Genomic DNA, 18,771 nt, shown 5'->3' on the forward strand with positions numbered 1-18,771 from the left:
TGAAGAAACAATGCGTGCTTTCCCTGATTTGCAACCACAATGCTCAAAGTGATTGTGACATTAACTATTGGATTTCACGAATTTTGTTCAAGAAACAATAGATTTTACTGTTAATTAATTTATTTTTCTCACCTAACGTGTGTATGAAAAGCTAAAATGTTTTCACTGTATAAGCTGGCAAATTAGGAAAATGTTCAGTGTTAATTGAATTGCATTGACTTCATTCCAAGTGCTTAGCTTCAAAGTGCCTTTTATCCCAGTCAACACGTTTGTTTATAAGACATCCTTCAAGAGAGCAAACACATTTTGAAATAAACCTTTGAGGCATGGTGATAAAATGTGCTCAAGATGGTTCCATAGTGTCACGATGCAAAGAAGGAACTACAGTATTCTACAATGCGGTGATCTTCTGTGTTACTAACTTCACCTTTTATGTCCCCTGGTCAGATAGGAAAACATAGGCATTTAGAAGAGTCATGTCTTTACACTAAAAAGAGTGAAGACAACTTTGACATGGAAGAGGAATAAGTTCTCTTCCTCTCTTCTAGTTTGATTGGGTGACTATATTGGGCTCGGATTTTGGCAAGGAGAGGTAGAAGGAAAAATGAAGGGGAGTAAGATTGGGTTTTAAATCATGAGAAGGAAGAGGAGAGAGCAGTCGAGAGGTTTATGTATAATAAAAGCATATGTATTACAGATGAGGGCCAAAGAAGAGCAGTTCCCATTCATTTGAAAAGTTATCCTATTCTCTCATTTTTTTTTTTCAAAACTAGCTCTTGCACTTGAACTTTGGTTAAGGTGATTTGACATTTTATGTGGAGATTGCAGCACGAGTTCATCTGTGGGGCCATTTGGAATTGTCAAGACTGTTTTTAACAATTTCCATTAATGATATATACATTTTTTCATTTCTTACATACCAAAGCATTTGTAATTTGGTCATACACTGTTTAGTTATATCCCAGTGTGTTTTATTTAAAAGTTTTACCATTCCTAATTAAAATATAGGTTTCTTGGGATCTGGGTACAAGTGCTTTCCACAGAGCCTAATTAGTTTATATTGTCTTTGGGATAGCTAGTCTTTCTTGTTCGTTTCCAAAATTCTGTGCTTAACACTATGACTGGCACACAGTAGATTTTCAATATATAATTGTGTCCATCATAGCATGAGAAAAGAGAACTAAGCTCGTACACTGTGCAGTGTTTGTTGCCTTCATGTATGTAGGGGAATAGGATTCAGCAAACTTATAGAGGTAAAGCAGTAAGGTCTTTAAAAATTAGTGCATTTAGGATTATTTGTTAAGTGGATATTGTTCAGAGGATTTTCATAAAGTAACTTGGGAAATACTGCTAATATATTATTCTCCCTTCTTAAAATAGATTTACTAGAATAAATATTGTCATAGTGAACACTTTGGTTTTGGTACAAAATATTGTCCTAGTTTCAAGTCACTAGGACAAAAATAGACAAAAATTTAAAAAGGGGTTAATAAAATTGAATAGAGTTTAAGTAATGTTTTACAGGTAAAAATGTGTGCCTATATAATAGACCTGTATTTATTACATAGATCTGCCTTTATGTGTGTAGGGGAATAGGATTCAGCAAACTTATATGTTTGGTCATCTCCTAAACCTCATATCTTGCAACTGTAGGATTCTTTTCCAGATCAGAGAACTATTTGTTGTTTTTACTTAGGCTATTTCCATAATTAAAATTCCATGCCTCCCCAGGTTTCCATGAATCAGCAGTGCCCCAGAAAGTGCTTCCCTTCTTGAAACTCCAGGGAAGTATTGGAACGAAAAGAACTTGAAGAGGGAGCCTAGCCAAACAGAGATTTTTGAACTTTGATAGGCTAGCTGAAGCAGAGTTTTAGCACAAACACAAATCAAAGTCTGTGTGTTCTTAAAAGCAGCATTTCCATGTAAGTCCAAAAAAAGTGCACTTTGGTTCTATTTATTTTGGTTAAAGAAAGGAAAAGTTTTGTTTTAACCACATGGTCATTATTTTGTAAGAGGACATAACAAATAATTCTATCTTTAATCTCACCAAAGAGTAACTAAAGTTATTTGATGTGACCTTTTTCAATGGAAACTTAACAACTAAATCTTCTTTAATGTCATTATTTTCTAGATGGAGATCAAAAGCTTCCCAGGTGTTTTTGTACGGTGGTTTCTGATTATGTTGTTCAAATTTAGTATTTTCTTCAAAAGAATAACGACTTAGGAGTTTGTCAGTAATTTAATATATTTTTGTCTTTTTAAAACAATAGAACTAAGAAATATCAAGATTTAAATCATAAATACTTTGGAACACTCAGAAGAACAACATGGGAGAAACTGAGAAAATTGAAACCCATAGAATAAGATGTTTTTCCAAGTTGAAGGTATGGAATTTTTTGCATGTATGTATGTATGTATATGTATTTTTTTTTTAACTTAGAGCTTATAAAGTTGCTCATATGTTCATGAAGTAATCTAATGTTAATGTCCTACTACCTGTTATGGTGATAATTTCTTGCTTTAATGAAGTATGTTTTATAACTGAAAGTGTGTCTAAATCGTGTTATTGATTCAGGCAATTTAATCGAAGATAGTGTGGGGAAACTTAAACAGAAGACAGAGTCTTTAACATTTTCAGGCATGATGCTACAGCAGGACTTATTTTCCTAGATCAAAAGCTAATTAAATGCTCCCTCCCCCACTTCAGGGGTCTCTGGGCCAGAGGAGTGTGGGGATCTCTCCTGGAAAATGGTTCCTAGGCAGAAATGATTGCTGATCTATAGGCAGTGATCACTCCACAATGATCAAGTAAACAACTGTTCACTTCAAGCTTTGGCAGCATGCCAACCATTTTCAATAAGAAAAATGCTCATTTGTTAGCTGTTTCTAATATCTTGACTATTTCGCAGCAATTTCTTTTTGCATTTTGCCTTCAAACACAATCTGAATTTATTTTAAGCCAAAGGATCTGGATATTTATCTTGGTTCTATAGCTAGTGCCTGCAAGCGATTTCCAAACTAAGACACTGCCAGCAGTTTCTCCCTATCAAATGTTTATTTTTTCTTTGTACGTGTGTAGGGAAAATATACACATGTACGTGAAAGTAGGGGATTATGATATAGATTTAGAAAACTAATTTTGCCTGAAATGCCATGTTTGTTATATTTGTAAATTTTCCCTTAAACTATCCTCAATTGTCATGTCCTTCTCCTGAAACTGAGTGGTTAAAAATAAGGTTCGAGGCCCAGGCTCCCTGGGTTCATATCTAAGTTCAACTGCATACTTGCTTCAACCCTTAGACAAGTTGCTTAACCTCTTTGTGCTTCAGTTTTCTCATCTGAGAAGGTTAATAAAATATAATTATCTGATAGGATTTTTTTCTTTTCGCATGCTTGAAATAATGACTGTACTATTGTAAAAATTCAATAAATATTCGCTATTTATTATCAATAGCAGTTGTGGATAAAAGTCAAGCCAGGCATTATTTATAAACAGTTGGTCTTTAATTTTTGATCACTTTTGAGTTTGGCAAGATCAGACATTGATCTGAATGTTATGGCAAAATAATGCAAGTAAAAGTTTATCAGGTAAAGTGAGAGGCAATTGCTTAATAATCAGATTTTGTGTGTGTGTGTGTGTGTAAGAACAATGTATTTTTCTAACGATGTGAATAATGAATATAATAATTTAAAATGTGCCTTGCTTACATTGGCTTGATTATATTAAACCTGAAGGGATCAATATCATAAATTTAATATTTATTTATTTTTATATATTTACTAGAGGCCCAGTGCATGAAATTTGTGCAGGGTTGGGGTGAGGGAGGGAGGGTGTGTCCCTCAGCCCAGCCTGCACCCTCTCCAATCTGGGACCCCTAGAGGGATGTCTGTCTGCCCGTTGAGGCCTGATCCCAGGCCCGATCTCACAATCCAGGACTGCTGGCTCCCAACCACTTGCCTGCCTGCCTGTCTGATTGCCCCTAACCGCTTCTGCCTCCAAGCCTGATCACCCCCTAACCACTCCCCTGCCAGCCCAGTCACCCCTAACTTCCCTCCCCTGCCAGCCTGGTCACCCCCAATTGCCCTCTCCTGCTGGCCTGGTCACCCCTAACTTCCCTCCCCTGCAAGCCTGGGGCCCCCTCAACTGTCCTCCCCTGCTGGCCATCTTGTATTCACATGAGGGCAGCCATCTTGTGTGTTGGAGTGATGGTTAGTTTGCATATTACCTCTTTATTATATAGGATTGAATTTATTGTGGTTACATTGGTTAATACAATTATATAGGTTCCTGGTCAAGGGCACATACTTGGGTTGCAAGTTCATCCTCAGCCCTGAATTAGGGTTGCATTGGAGGCAACCAGTCGATGTGTCTGTCTCACAGGGATGTTTCTCTCTCTCTCCCCCTCCCTCCCTTCTACTCTCTCTAAAAATCAATGGAAAAAATACTCTCAGGTGAGGATTAACAACAACAAAAAGTTGCTTGTCAATTCAAGGATAACTTAAATTGGAGATTTAATTCAGTCTTGTGATAGAAGGTATTTTGTCAACAGGTGGCAAACATACAATTTAAAAATAAAATCTTATATTCTTTTCTTTCTAGATGTTTCTGCTGGCAATAACATGTGCATTTATATCCAAAACACTATCTGGATCTTATATGAATTCCATGCTCACACAAATAGAGAGACAATTCAACATCCCGACATCACTAGTTGGATTTATTAATGGGAGTTTTGAGATTGGTAATGAATTGTTCCCATATTACTTCCTTTTATAATTTATTTTACCTATAGAGCTAGTCTGAATTTTATTCTCCTTATTTGTTTTAGGCAATTTAATCTTACTGAAGAGTATATTTTCTGAAACAGATTGAATAGCCTAGCTAAGTTTGGAGTATGCTTAGAAATAATTCATTTAAATATTGCATCTGAATAACACCTAAATATTACCACATGTCCCGCACTGGATATTTTATTCTAATAGTTTCTCGTTATTTAGCATAAGTAGTTAAGTATTTATAATATTTACATTTAATTTATAATTTGATGACTCTTAAGGGCTCCATCTTGATACTTAGGAAATACAATGGAAAACAAAGGAAAAGGAATCTGTTTTCCAAAGGAAAAAGCAAATATTTTCCTTCTCCTGTTGTTTCTGCGAAACTGACAATTCTTCCTAAGTGCAGAGGGAAGAAGAAACTGCTTTCACATCTCTCTGAATTGAAGGAAAGATAAAGTCTATTCTTAGGTCCTGCTTCTTGTGGATGACTGGGAAGATGTGAGGACAGAGAGGAAGAATGAGGGAGATAAAGATTTCTCCTGTGAACTTGCTGCATAGAAATATGAATACCACTCCTTTATAGTTTTATTATGGCTCCTACATCCTTCAAGATAAGAGTTGCCTTTAATATATTTAATCAAGCTCTGAACGAAAAATCAGGATTGAGGAGAGGCAAAATTGAAACGGGCGATTCTTGATTCTGTCTCCTAGTGTTCAGCTCCCTGTGTCACCTGTATGCTAGGTGATGGAGTTGCAAAAAACTCTTCACATAGTCTTGTATAGCTCAGCTCATGGTCTAAAGCAGTGGTTCTCAATCTTCCTTTAATACAGTTCCTCATGTTGTGGTGACCCCCAACCATAAAATTATTTTTGTTGCTACTTCATAACTGTAATTTTGCTACTGTTATGAATCGTAATGTAAAAATCTGATATGCAGGATGTATTTAGGTGACCCCTGTGAAAGGGTCATTCAACCCCCAAGGGGTTGAGAACCTCTGGTCTAAAGGATGGCACAGATACAAAAGAATATTTTTGACTCTCAGCTCTTTATACTTATCAAGGGCTTGTCCATAATCAGGTTTCCCCCATTAGTTTCTTTATCCTAAGACATGGGAATCAATTTTTTCATTGAGTTATTTACTCCTCAAATCCAGACTTACTTCTAAGAACACTCGGAAAAGTGGGGAATCCACAATTTTTTTACTTCTAAGGAAAGAAGTAGAAATAAACACAGATCCCTCACTTGGTTATGTTGACCAATATAAAGTTATATTTTAATCATAAGCTAGTAAAACATTTATCTATCTGAATTTGACTTTTGCTTCTTTTTTTTCAAGCATAGGAAACATAATATTCTGATATTCTGTGGAGCAGGCATGGAGAGAGAAGCCAGAGGTGACACATGGTCTGACACCTAAGGCTAGCTAATCACAAATACAGCCTTTAAAAATTCCCAGAATCAGTCTTCTATCCCTTCTTCTGGCCTCCCTTTCTCTGCCCTATTTAATTGTTGTTGTTACATAGAGATCTGCTTATGTATCTTTCAACATTGTAAAATTGTGCCGTGCCAGCACGGCCATGGGCGAACCTGAGGTGGGAGGGGCGGTGAAGGATTAGAAAAGACAGACAAGAGAATAAAGTTGGGGCCTACATGGGACACTGCCCTCTGATTAGAGAGACAGTGCCACGGCCTGCAAGCCGAGTCTATTTTATAGCCAGATTCCACAAGGCAAAGTAAGGACGTGGTCAAGATGTTTACAACGTTCTCAGGGGTTTCGAATCTACTCAATTACATGCACCTGAACTCTATTAAGCCCACATCACTCAGCCACATGGGACCACAGGTTCAGACCATAAGGTCAAGCTTACAACTATAAGCCTTAGGCTGTAATTGTGCTGGGACTTGCACGTGGCTTTGCCACGAGAGGATAGTGCCCTCTCATTAGTCTGAAGCTTGAACCTGTCCAAATGCTGTAGCCGCTCTCCACATAAAATAGCCCTCCTTCAGGGCAGAGGTTGTGTCTTCTTTGTTTCATGAATCCCTAGCACCAATCCCAATAGTTGAGATAGTGTTTATACAATGAATGCTAGATAGTAAATGATTGAGTTAGGCTGTTCATTAAGCTATTGTGCATACTTACTGAAATATTTATTTTTAACTCACTTTCTCCCCCTTAGGAAATCTTTTTTTGATTATATTTGTGAGTTATTTTGGAACAAAATTTCACAGACCTAGAATGATTGGCATCGGATGTGCTGTTATGGGCCTTGGGTGTTTCTTACAGTCTCTACCTCATTTCCTCATGGACCGGTAAGCATTCAGGCTCTGATAATTTTTTAGATTCAATTTTCAACTGCAGGAAATGAAGCTTTGGAATTTCCTTTCTAGGAACAATGCTTCCCCCAAACTCAGAGCACCTTAACAGAAACCAAACACGGAAATTCTGTTCCACCAGTCCATTTTGTGTTCTTGGCTGCCTCGCTTCCAGTTACGTAGTCACATAAATTTTGTTAATTTCTGATATAGAGATTTGGAACGCCTCTTTTATGGAACTGAGTCTGACTGAAATATTTTTAGGGCCTTGCAAAAATTGGAGATGACTCCTTTCTTTGGACTAGTTGGACACTTTTAATTATAATGTGGTTCTGTTTAATTGTAGGTCATCAAGAGACAGACCAGTCTGAAGTTTGATTTTTATTTTAATTTTTACTAAAGCCATATGTGTACAAAGTTGTAAAAATAAAATTATGTTGAAAAAAGAGTTGCCTCCTGCCCCTTTAACATTGCCCATATCACTTCTTTCCGGAGGCAGCAACTTGGAACTCTTTTCCCTCTTTCTTCTGCTATTTGCCTCCCAATGTCTCAATATTTATCCTTTTAGTTTTTGATACTTTAGTGTTATGCTATGTATAATGACTTTCTACTATAAAATCATACTCATTCTTTCCATGTGTATGACTGTCAATATTTTATCATTCATTTCGTAGTCACTTTTTAATTTTTCCCTGGATTTAATCATTGCTTATAAAAATTAATTCACTTTCTTGTTATTTGTATTCAAACTTTCCAGTGGTAGGGCAACATCTTCTCAATATACTCATACATATCAGACGGTTTCATTTTCATCTTAGGGATATCTCTCCTGTCACCACCGACTCATCATCTGCAATCCAAATGGGAACCTCTAGGCCTGCTACATGGCGGCTTCCTTGAAATTTTTCCTTATCATAATCCTTGGGAATTTGCTTTGCCTCTTGCCTCTATTCAGTTATTTATTTCTTGGGTATCACATCTTCTGCTTCCCTTTTTACTTTTACTTCTTTTTGTGGAAAATATTGTCTAAGAGGTTTCTGAAAAAGTGTCTAAGGGAAGTAATTCTTATTCTACTCACCCTTGATTGATAGTTTGGCTGGTGTAAAATTCTAGATTGGAAATATTTGCCCTAGAAAATTTGAAGGTATTATTCCAATACTTTCTAGCTTCCAGTGTTACTATTGAGAATTATGTGCCATTATCACTCCTGTGATCAGTTTCCCTTCTCTGGGATCTTTTGGGATTTTCTCTTAAGCTCCAAAGTCTGGATTCATGATACCTAGTGTAAATTCTTTTCCTTCATTGTGCTCGGTGCCTTCAATCTAGAGCAGTGGTTCTCAACCTTCTGGCCCTTTAAATACAGTTCCTCATGTTGTGACCCAACCATAAAATTATTTTTGTTGCTACTTCATAACTGTTATGAATCGTAATGTAAATATCTGATATGCAGGATGGTCTTAAGCGACACCTGTGAAAGGGTCATTCGACCGCCAAAGATGTCGCGACTCACAGGTTGAGAATTGCTGATCTAGAGGGACATTTGGAAAAGTTACTTGTATTATTTCTTTGGTAAGCTCTCCCCTACCCCTCTATTTTTCTTTTTGTAGAACTTCTACTTGAATATTGTATATCCTGGATTACGCTTATATGTTTCTCAACTTTTTTTCTTCAATTTTCTATCTTCTTGAATTCCTGTTACTTTTTGGGAGATTTCTTTGACTTTATTTTCCAAATCTTTGAGTAGATTTCTAGTTTTTGCTATCACATTTTTAATTTCCAAGGACTATTGTGTGTTGAATGTATCTTTTAAAAGAACATCTTATTTTCTTTAAAAAATGCAGTGTCTTTTCCTATCTAAATTTCCTTCTTCCGTCTTCATTGTCTCTGTTTCCTCTTAGTGTACAGGTTTTATTTGTTTTGACTCTATCTTTACTGATATAGGGTTTTCTCCTACATCCGGTGGTTCTTGTTTTTTTGTTCATATAGAAGAGAGCAGTATAACTTCATCAAACGAACTGGAAGTTCTCTATAAATGTGTAGGACATGATTAATAGAGGACTTCTTTGTATGGTGATTGTACAAGGACTGGCTATTTAGATGCTCAGAACAGCCATAACCTATCAGTTACTTTTGACAGGGGTTCTCCAATCTGTTGCCTAGGAGGTAGAAGCTTGGTTACCATCCAGGTGTGAGTGAGAATCTCACTTTTCAGTATGTACATTAAAAAAAAATCTACTACCCTTAGTTTTTAGTATAGCCTTCTTTTTCTCAATGTGCCTGTTCAAACACTCTAGAGTCAAAGACCGTTTCAATTGGAATGGCAGAGGATGTCTGTAAGGGTTTAACTGCCCCTCATACACACTTTAAACCAATTCTCTTATTTTTGGAACATGCCTACTCACCAATTTAGAAATGTCTTATATCTTGCCTGAAACTTTCCAGGAATATGTGGCACACACTTGGTTGTTCCCATGCAGGCACTTACTTAGGGTTGCATTTTTGATATCTACTAATTCAGTGACCACTCAGTTATATGTTTTCCCATTTTCAAAATCTTCTTGTCAATTTTTTCATTCTTTCTATCCCTGTGGTGTTATTGCCTTTCCTTTTCTATTTTAAAATCCATTCACTGTCATTTTGCTGATGTTTTGGGAATGAATGGACTTTGAATGAGTTATTAGGTGTTAAGTGGATAAGTTACATGAAAAAGACATTTCATCTTCTCAGGTATTTCTGTAAGGATCAGAAGTTTCCAGGCAAAGAGTTTTTTTTACTGACTTTTTATTTCCTGTCCTCTCCAACACAATGCCAAGTTGTGTTTACATTTACATTTCTCTCTACCCTCTTCCAAAAGTGTTATTTTGTTTGAAGCTGGCATGTCTCATGGCATCATAGGTATGGAGACAGAAGCATTTGTCCACAGTTCACAGTCAAACTCATGGGCATGACTAGGCAATTGTTCTAAGGGAAAGGTGTTTTAACATTCAAGCTCATTTGGAACTCAGAGGGCAAGTCTTCCACCATTATCCCTAACAAAGAGAGATTTTATTTGACATATTTTCTTCCATTCTTTCACAATTTAGGATAATTTAGGATATTCTGACAAAGGGTATGCTGGGCTTATGGTAATTTGCCTAATGTAAATGATCACAGTCTATTAATCCCTCTGTTCTTATGAGAAGAGGAAAGATCATTACATTGTGTTGTCAAGTGTTGGAGTTTCTCCTAAGGTCTCTTATTTTATGGGCAAAGGTTTTGTTTCTCTTAGGGGTTAATGAACACATGCAGGAATTATTGTTTAGATTCTCAGAAAGTGGGGGTATATTTCTTATGAGCGAACCTCAAAAAATCCAAAGTTGTAGACTTGTTTTGTTGTGTTGTGTCCCCGCACCCCCCACAAAGCCTTTGCTTCTTAATTATATTTTGTCAAGTCTAGAGTCTATTATTTTTATTAGTTTTTGTCCCATATCCCACAGTAATTGTTTCCAGTAAATGATCACCTACAAGCTACAGAAACTTGATGTTAGGTAATCTGAAAGGTAGAGCATCCACATGCAAATAACAGAAAACTAGCTGTCAAGGGATTGCGCATTTATAATGAGTGGCAAGTTTTTTGATATTAATTTATGATGATTACGTGGCAAAGATGAAAAGAGTTCTTTACTAAATTTGAATATTATACCTTAAGTGAAGCAGGAATTAATCTGCATAGTGTTCACTTTGCCTTTATTAGTTTCTAACATAAAATATTTTCCCTGTGTTCATACAGATATGAATATGAATCTACAGTTTTAGGCAATTTGTCCTCAAACAGTTTCTTGTGTAATGAAAATGGAACCCAGATTTTCAGACCAACAGAAGATCCGTCAGGTTGTTGAATTCATTTCATTATTTCTGTTCATTGAATTTGAAACTGAACACATGTTACTGAGGGGTTTGAATGAGTTATTGGGTTTGATTAAATGACTAAGTAAAATGAACAAAAGATATTTTCTTTGTTCAGGAATTTTGGAGGGGATCCCAGAGGGGAATAGGAATGGCTAATAGTAGAGCATATTACTCCTATATATTTGAATATACATATTAACACTTCTTTGTCTATTCTTTAAAATGGTTATTTAAAAACTAGTGGCCCAGCATGCGAAATTGTGCACAGTTGGCTGCCCGCCGTGGGAGCCACGTGCGCCTGTGGGAGGCAGGAGGGAGCTGCGCCGCTTCTGCGGGAGGGAGGCTGGGAATTTCACTGCCAGCATGGAATCAGAAGGACTCAAAATAGTTTCAAGGATTGTAAAAAAGCTGTCTCAGAAACTCTAAGCCAAAGGAACCACCTGGGGAAACAAAGGAAAATAGTGACATCAACAGTGGCCCTTGCTGTCTTCTTGAGCTGGCTTCTGTCAAAGGCTGACTTAGGTCTTATTTCCTATTTCTTTTTATTTTAAAAAATTTACATTGTAGAAGATAAATAAAAACTTCCCAGTTTGGTGAATCTCCAATAAAGTGCATTAATTCTTTGATTACCTGTTATTTTCAGTTTTGTTCACAAATCACTGTACTCAACACAGAAAAAAATATGAATACTCAGAAATGAAGACTGTAATTATCTGGATTAGAAATAACTGAGAGATAGACCTCAAAAGAAATTTGCAGACCCAGCTGTGCTCAGGACTCACATCTGTGGCAGTAGCTGGGCAGTTTATTGTAAATGAGAATGTTTTAATTCACTTGCCTGAAAACATGACTTTATAGAGCAGTGGTTCTCAACCTTGGCTGCACATTAGAATCAACTGGGAATCTTTTTAAAATGCTGATTTCTGGGCCTCATCCTCTGGAAATTCTGTTTCTTTGTTATGGGGTGGGGCCACAACATTAGTAACAAAGAAACAGAATTTCCGGAGGATGAGGCCCAGAAATCAGGATTTTAAAAAAGATTCCCAGGTGATTCTAATGTGCAGCCAAGGTTGAGAACCACTGCTATAGAGTATTCTCTTTGACAGCTATTTTGGTTTAGAGATGAAATGGCTAAGTCTTCAGAGGCTTGCCTTCCTCCCTTTCAGTTCCCTTTGGCCTAGTCTTTGTTATTCTGCTAAGTAGCTGCTGCTCCAAGAATTCAGGTAAATTTCTTTGTTAAACTTTATTTGGTGGTTACAGTACACAGTAGATTATATAGAGAAAATGTGATTACTATCTAGTTAAGTATTTTTAGTGTCTATAAAGTAATTACAGCTGTAGAGAATTCAAACTTCAGTGAGACTCTTATTTAGATCTTGTAAGTATAGTATCAATTCTAGGGGGATATATTTGTGTTTGTTGTTTTATTAAACAAAATATTTTTATTGATTTCAGAGAGGAAGGGAGAGGGAGAGAGAGATAGAAACGTCAATGATGAGAGTTAATCATTGATTGGCTGCCGCCTAAATGCCCCACACTGGTAATTGAGCCTATAACCTGGGCATGTGCCCTGACCAGAAATCGAACCATGACCTCCTGATTCATGGGTTGAGGCTCAACTACTGAGCCACAGCTGCTGGGCTTTTTTTTTTTTTTCTCTCCCTAGAGTTATTATAGAAATGGAGTAGCAGTCATAACAGCTAACTAGATGGTGTAGTTGTAGGCAAGCTGAGGGAAAAATGATTCTGACTTCTAGTATTTGCCAATTTCTGTGGTGTAAATGCTCCTATAAACTATCAATGTGTTGTCATTAAGCATTGGATTGGGAAGAGGTGCATATAATACTCATCAAGAGATCTCATCCAACCCAGTAGGAAATGGCTCCAGCATACAGCTTACACATTGCCATACCTAAGTACTCTCAGAAAATGCAAGAGGGATGGCCCAGTGAGTTATTGCTAGCATAGTAATATAAATCATTTACAAGGTGCCATGTTGCATAAAAACTGTGAAATGCTTACCAGAATCTTAGAATTACTTCTATACTTATAGCTTAACTAGAGGCCTGGTGCATGGATTTGTGCACGGGTGAGGTCCCTCAGCTTGGCTGGTGTTCGTAGCCTATTGGGGCCATCTCATTCAGTCTTGATTGGGGCTGATTGGGGCTGGCCGGGGGAGGGACTGCAGGAGGTTGGCTGTGGGAGCACACTGACCACCAGGGGGCAGCTCCTGAGCATCTGCCCCTTGGTGGTCAGTGTGCGTCATAGGGACTGGTCGACCAGTTGGTCTAAAGGTCTCTTAGGCTTTTATATATATAGATATTTTACTATCAAAACACTAATGCAATATGTTTTTTCTTTTTAAAACAGAGTGTGTGAAGGAAGTTAAATCATTAATGTGGGTATATGTACTAGTAGGAAATATGATACGTGGAATTGGTGAAACTCCCATCATGCCTTTGGGTATTTCCTACATAGAAGATTTTGCAAAATCTGAAAACTCTCCTCTATATATTGGTGAGTTTGAAAATATGCCTTAGCTTCTTTTCAGGATAGTTAAATTCTTTGAGGGTGGATATTATTTATTTGGACTCTTACTGATTTCCAGAATAATGAAAAAAGTACTGCAGCACAGGTAGTCATCAGTAAGAGTTTGTTCAATGGAACAATTACATGCTAACTCCAAATAAACCACTTTGCTAAATCTGCTCTTTGCTGTTGAAAATACTGCTAATCTAGTGTCCCTGGAGTTCTCTTTGACTCCTTCATTTTCTTGGCTCCACTCTATATCTAATCTGTGAAGAGATTCACCAATGGTTTCTAAAAAATGTCCCTCATATTAAAAACTTTTCTCACTGTTTTTATTATGTCTATTTTAAAAAAATCTGTTTCTTATTGATTTCAGAGAGGAAGGAAGAGGGAGAGAAACATCAATGGTGAAAGAAAATCATTGATCAGCTGCCTCCTGCACCCCCCGACCCCAACTGTGGATTGAGCTCAAAGCCTGGGCATGTGCCCTGACTGGAATTGAACCATGACCTACTGGTTCATAGGTTGACACTCAACCACTGAGCAACATTAGCCAGGCCATTATGTCTAGTTTTGCTCAGGTCTTCATTCCTTCATTTGTAGATTATTGTAACTTCTTCTTTTTTTAAAAAAAATTCTTTATTAGTTAAGGTATTACAAATGTGTCCTCACCCCTCCCATTAAACCCCCATCCCCCCCCCCTTCATTCTCTCATCCCTCTGTTGTCCATGTCCATTGGTTTGGCTTATATGCATGCATACAAGTCCTTTGGTTGATCTCTTCCCCTTGCCCCCTCCCTCCCCTACTTTCCCTCTGATGATTGATAGTCTGATCACTGTTTCTCTGTCTTTGGATCTGTCCCTGTTCATCAGTCTATGTTGTTCTCTATAATCCACAAATGAGTGAAATCATGAGGTATTTATCTTTCTCTGACTGGCTTATTTCGCTTAGCATAATGCTCTCCAGTTCCATCCAAGCTGTTGCAAAGGCAAGAGTTCCTTTTTTTTACAGCAGCGTAGTATTCCATTGTGTAGATGTACCACTGTTTTTTAATCCACTCATCTGTTGATGGGCACTTAGGCTGTTTCCAAATCTTAGCTATGGTGAATTGTGCTGCTATGAACATAGGGGTGCATATATCCTTTCTGATTGGTGTTTCTGGCTTCTTGGGATATATTCCTAGAAGTGGGATCATTGGGTCAAATGGGAGTTCCGTTTTTAGTTTTTTGAGGAAACTCCATACTGTTCTCCACAGTGGCTGCACCAGTCTGCATTCCTACCCGCAGTGCAGAAGGGTTCCTTTTTCTCCACATCCTCTCCAACACTTGTTGTTTGATGATTTGTTGATGATAGCCATTCTGACATGTGTGAGATGATATGGCATTGTCATTTTGATTTGCATCTCTCGTATAATTAGTGACTTTGAGAATTTTTTCATATGTCTTTCGGCCCTCTGTATGTCCTCTTTTGAAAAGTGTCTATCTGGGTCCTTTGCCCATTTTTTGATTGGATTGTTTATCTTTCTATTGTTAAGTTTCATGAGTTCCCTGTAAATGTTGAATATTAAACCCTAACCCTTATCGGTGATATCATTGGAAAATATGTTCTCCCATGCAGTGGGTCTTCTTGTTGTTTTCTTTTATTGTAACTTCTTTATTGGTCATTTTATTTCTAGTATTTTCTTTTATTATTTTTTTCATAAGCATTCTTGCAGTGTAATTTTTTTCGAACATTGCTTTAATCATATTTTCTCTACCATGTTTATGAAACATACTAGCTCTTTATTAGCTAAATCTGATATCTTCACTTATTATTTATAGCTCTGTACTCTACTTATTTAGTTTCCTATATAGTTTCACTTCATCACAATCTCTCCACACTAGTTATGCTTTTTCATAATTTACCTGTCTTTGTACATTTGGTTGTTTATTGAAATTTTCTTTTCTAAAATCACTCAATGTCACCTTCCACTATGGCCAACTTAAGATTCACCATCTTGTGTTGTCTTCTGATCCCCTAAATATTTTAAATTTATTACGCATAACTTGCTTATATTCTTTAGTTATTTCATCTGTTATTTATAAAAATCATAACTTTGAGTACAGTGACATTTTTCTATTAATGTATTTGACTTTTTAAAAACCAGGAAAGTCAAAGAGGGTGAGAGAAGATGAAACAGAACTACATTTAATCAAAATAAATTAAAACATTTAGGAATCATTACCCCAAACAACTTTGGGAAGCCTTTGATGACTCACTGATTTCACAATAACCTTTTCCAGTGTTTTTCTGTTCAATCTTTTCATATCCTTTCATATATCTCCTTGAAAGAATACAAATAGCCTTAGCCAGTTTTCTCAGTGGTTAGAGCGTCTGCATGCAGACTGAAGGGTTTTGAGTTTGATTGCGATCAGGGCATGTACCTCAGTTGCAGACTCCTACAACCAATCAACGTGTCTCTCTTACATCGACATTTCTCTCTCTCTCTGTCTCTCCCCTTCCCTTCCACTCTTCCTAAAAAATCAAGGGGGAAAAATATTCTCAGGTGAGGATTAATAACAAAAACTCCTTGACCTCTGAAATGCCTCTCTCTCTCTCTCAGTAATTCCACACCTGTTTTCCAACCCAATCACTTAAAAAAAAGGAAATAAAAAAGAAGAAAGAATACAAATGGTTACCTGCAATAAATTAACAAACACCTTGTTATAATATGTATTTCTTTATTCTACAAATACTAGGGTGTATAATGTGTAGAAATAATTGTGATAATCTTTAACGTATTAAAGTAAATATAACGTGGTCCATATAAGATTTAGTGGACAAATAACTTGCATAATTATAGATCAATTACATTTGATAAGTATATCTGTGTAATTAAATTTTTAAAAAATTAAATTGAAAAAACAATAAATAAATATGGTGTGCATATAATTAAATAACTATAACTCTATTAGCTATACATCAAGAAAACAGTGCCATATAGGGTTCTGGAGTTTAGGAGAGAACATAAGCTAGCAACACGGTTTGAGAATTTTCTATACTCAGACAATAAATGAAACCAAGAGGGCAAAGTGTAGTTGCTATGGGAAGCTATATATGACCAGAGGTCCTAGAATAAAATACTAGGGAACACTTAATAGAATTGTCAGAGGAAGAAAAATCAAGGAAGAAGCAGTCATAGAGGGAAAAGTAAAACAATAAATGCATAGTTTTGAGAAAGCCTTAGGAGGAAACTCAAAGAGAAGTTGGCCGGCAATGTCAAATAGTAAATGGAGACTTAGGAAGAGGAGGGCTAGTAAAGGACACTGGATAAGTGGTAAAGAGATTACTGATGCTACCACCTGAGATTGTTTTGAGTAGAATGTGGAAGGATTTGAGTAGAGTGATTGCTTGGTAAGGAAGGAGAGGCAGAGTGTAGTGGAAGGAGAGAGAGCTGGGTGCAGTTGAGGTATTGTAGATATCAGTGGATGGGGGAGAGTGAAGAAGTACAAGAGAAGTATTTGGTTGAGCAAAACCTCAGAGAAGATAGAAGGTGTTGATGTCAAGACATTGGGTGTACATAGGGTGAACTAGCCTATAGAACCTCAGAGAAGGCAGAGACAATGGACAAGCACATTTTGAAGTAAAGAGAAAGATAGTAGAAGCAGCTCTTGTCTGGATTTTCAATGAGCACGGAGGGTGCAGCATAGATTCTTAATTGTGGACAAGTTATGAGAAACTGGTGATGAAATTTCAGATGAGTGAGAAGTTAATGAGGACTGTTGGAAATAGATGATAAGAATGTGAAGGGTAAGAAAGGAGATCATAATAAAAGTGAAGTATCAATAATAGTGAGGACAAAGCCAGAGAAAGTTTCAAGTGGGAGATCTGGGAGCAAAGCTTTTATGAGGAATACTAGAGGCCCAGTGCACAAAATTTGTGCAATGGAGGGCGGGGGGAAGCTGTGTGTCCCTCAGCCCAGCCTTCACTCTCTCCAATCTGGGACCCCTCGGGGGATGTCCAATTGCCCTTTTAGGCCCGATCAGGCCTAAAAGGTCAGTCGGACATCCCTCTCACAATCCAGGACTGCTGTCCTGGGATCGGGCCAAAAAGGGCAGTCGGACATCCCTCTCACAATCCAGGACTGCTAGCCCCCAACCGATTGCCTGCTTGCCTGCCTGATTGCCCCTAACCATTTCTGCCTGTCAGCCTGATCACCCCTTAACCATTTCCCTGCCAGCCTGATTGCCCCTAACTGCCCTCCCCTGCCAGCCTGGTCATCTCCAACTGCCCTCCCCTGCAGGCCTGTTCACCCCTAACTTCCCTCCTCTGCCAGCCTGGTTGCCCCTAACTGCCCTCCCCTGCTGGCCTGATTGCCCCTAACTGCCTTACCCTGCTGGCCTGGTTGCCCCTACTGCCCTCTCTTTCAGGCTTGTTCCCCCCCAACTGCCCTCCCCTGCCAGCCTGGTTGCCCCCTACTGCCCTACCCTGCAGGCCTCATCACCCCCAACTGCTGTCCCCTGCTGGCCATCTTGTGGTGGCCATCTTTGACCACATGGGGGGTGGCCATTTTGTGTGTTGGAGTGATGGTCAATTTGCATATTACCTCTTTATTATATAGGATGCCACAAGAAACTTTACATCACATGGCATTGCATTAGAATTCCTTTAAAAATGTGGCTATGGAAAGCCTCAAAATAATCTTACTCTGTCTTGTGGCTTCAATGATAGCATGATCCTACCCTATGCTGCTCTAGCAAGTCTTTACCTGTGACCCCGCAAAAGTGAATCTGGAGGCTCAGAGAAAGTAGCTTTAAATTATAAGGCTTCTTCTTCAGCGTTAAAGAAGCAATCTTGTTACTTATATGGACACCAGCTTAAGTTACTTGCAAATTGACTATCTAAAGCAAAAATACCTAAAGCAAAAACAATTCAGTTTTAAGACTCTTCATGGAATTAGGACTCCTTATGTGGGTATATAACTATACTATAACTTTATATATTTTTTTATTTTTAGGGTTTGTAGAAACAGGAGCTATCATTGGTCCTTTGTTTGGACTTTTGTTAGCATCATTCTGTGCAAATATTTATGTTGACATCGGATCTGTAAACACAGGTAATTCATTAAAATCTAGTCATAGTGTCTAGAGTATACAAAGCCACTTCAGGTATGTTACCACATTTATTGTTGCTTTACTTGACATTCAATTAGATAGATTCACTATTGTCCAGGAGTTTAAACTAACGTGGAGGAGTTTAAATAAGTTTTTAAATAATTCATAC

General features: G+C 37.6%; 1 protein-coding gene across 2 annotated transcripts in view; it reads left to right on the forward strand.

The window, feature by feature from the left end:
- Window positions 1-1,993: 1,993 nt before the first annotated feature.
- Window positions 1,994-18,771, forward strand: part of SLCO1A2 (solute carrier organic anion transporter family member 1A2) — a 35,114-nt gene continuing 18,336 nt past the window's right edge. The window contains exons 1-7 of one of the 2 annotated variants that reach the window (XM_036301457.1): window positions 1,994-2,161; window positions 2,271-2,384; window positions 4,601-4,742; window positions 6,958-7,090; window positions 10,863-10,963; window positions 13,351-13,497; window positions 18,506-18,604. In XM_036301457.1, coding sequence (XP_036157350.1) covers window positions 2,328-2,384; window positions 4,601-4,742; window positions 6,958-7,090; window positions 10,863-10,963; window positions 13,351-13,497; window positions 18,506-18,604 — 679 coding nt within the window. In that variant the 5' untranslated portion in view covers window positions 1,994-2,161; window positions 2,271-2,327. The remainder of the gene's footprint in view (window positions 2,162-2,270; window positions 2,385-4,600; window positions 4,743-6,957; window positions 7,091-10,862; window positions 10,964-13,350; window positions 13,498-18,505; window positions 18,605-18,771) is intronic. The other variant, XM_036301458.1, reaches the window with a different exon arrangement.

Source organism: Myotis myotis, unplaced genomic scaffold, assembly GCF_014108235.1.
Source record: "Myotis myotis isolate mMyoMyo1 unplaced genomic scaffold, mMyoMyo1.p scaffold_m19_p_3, whole genome shotgun sequence".
NCBI lineage: Eukaryota > Metazoa > Chordata > Mammalia > Chiroptera > Vespertilionidae > Myotis > Myotis myotis.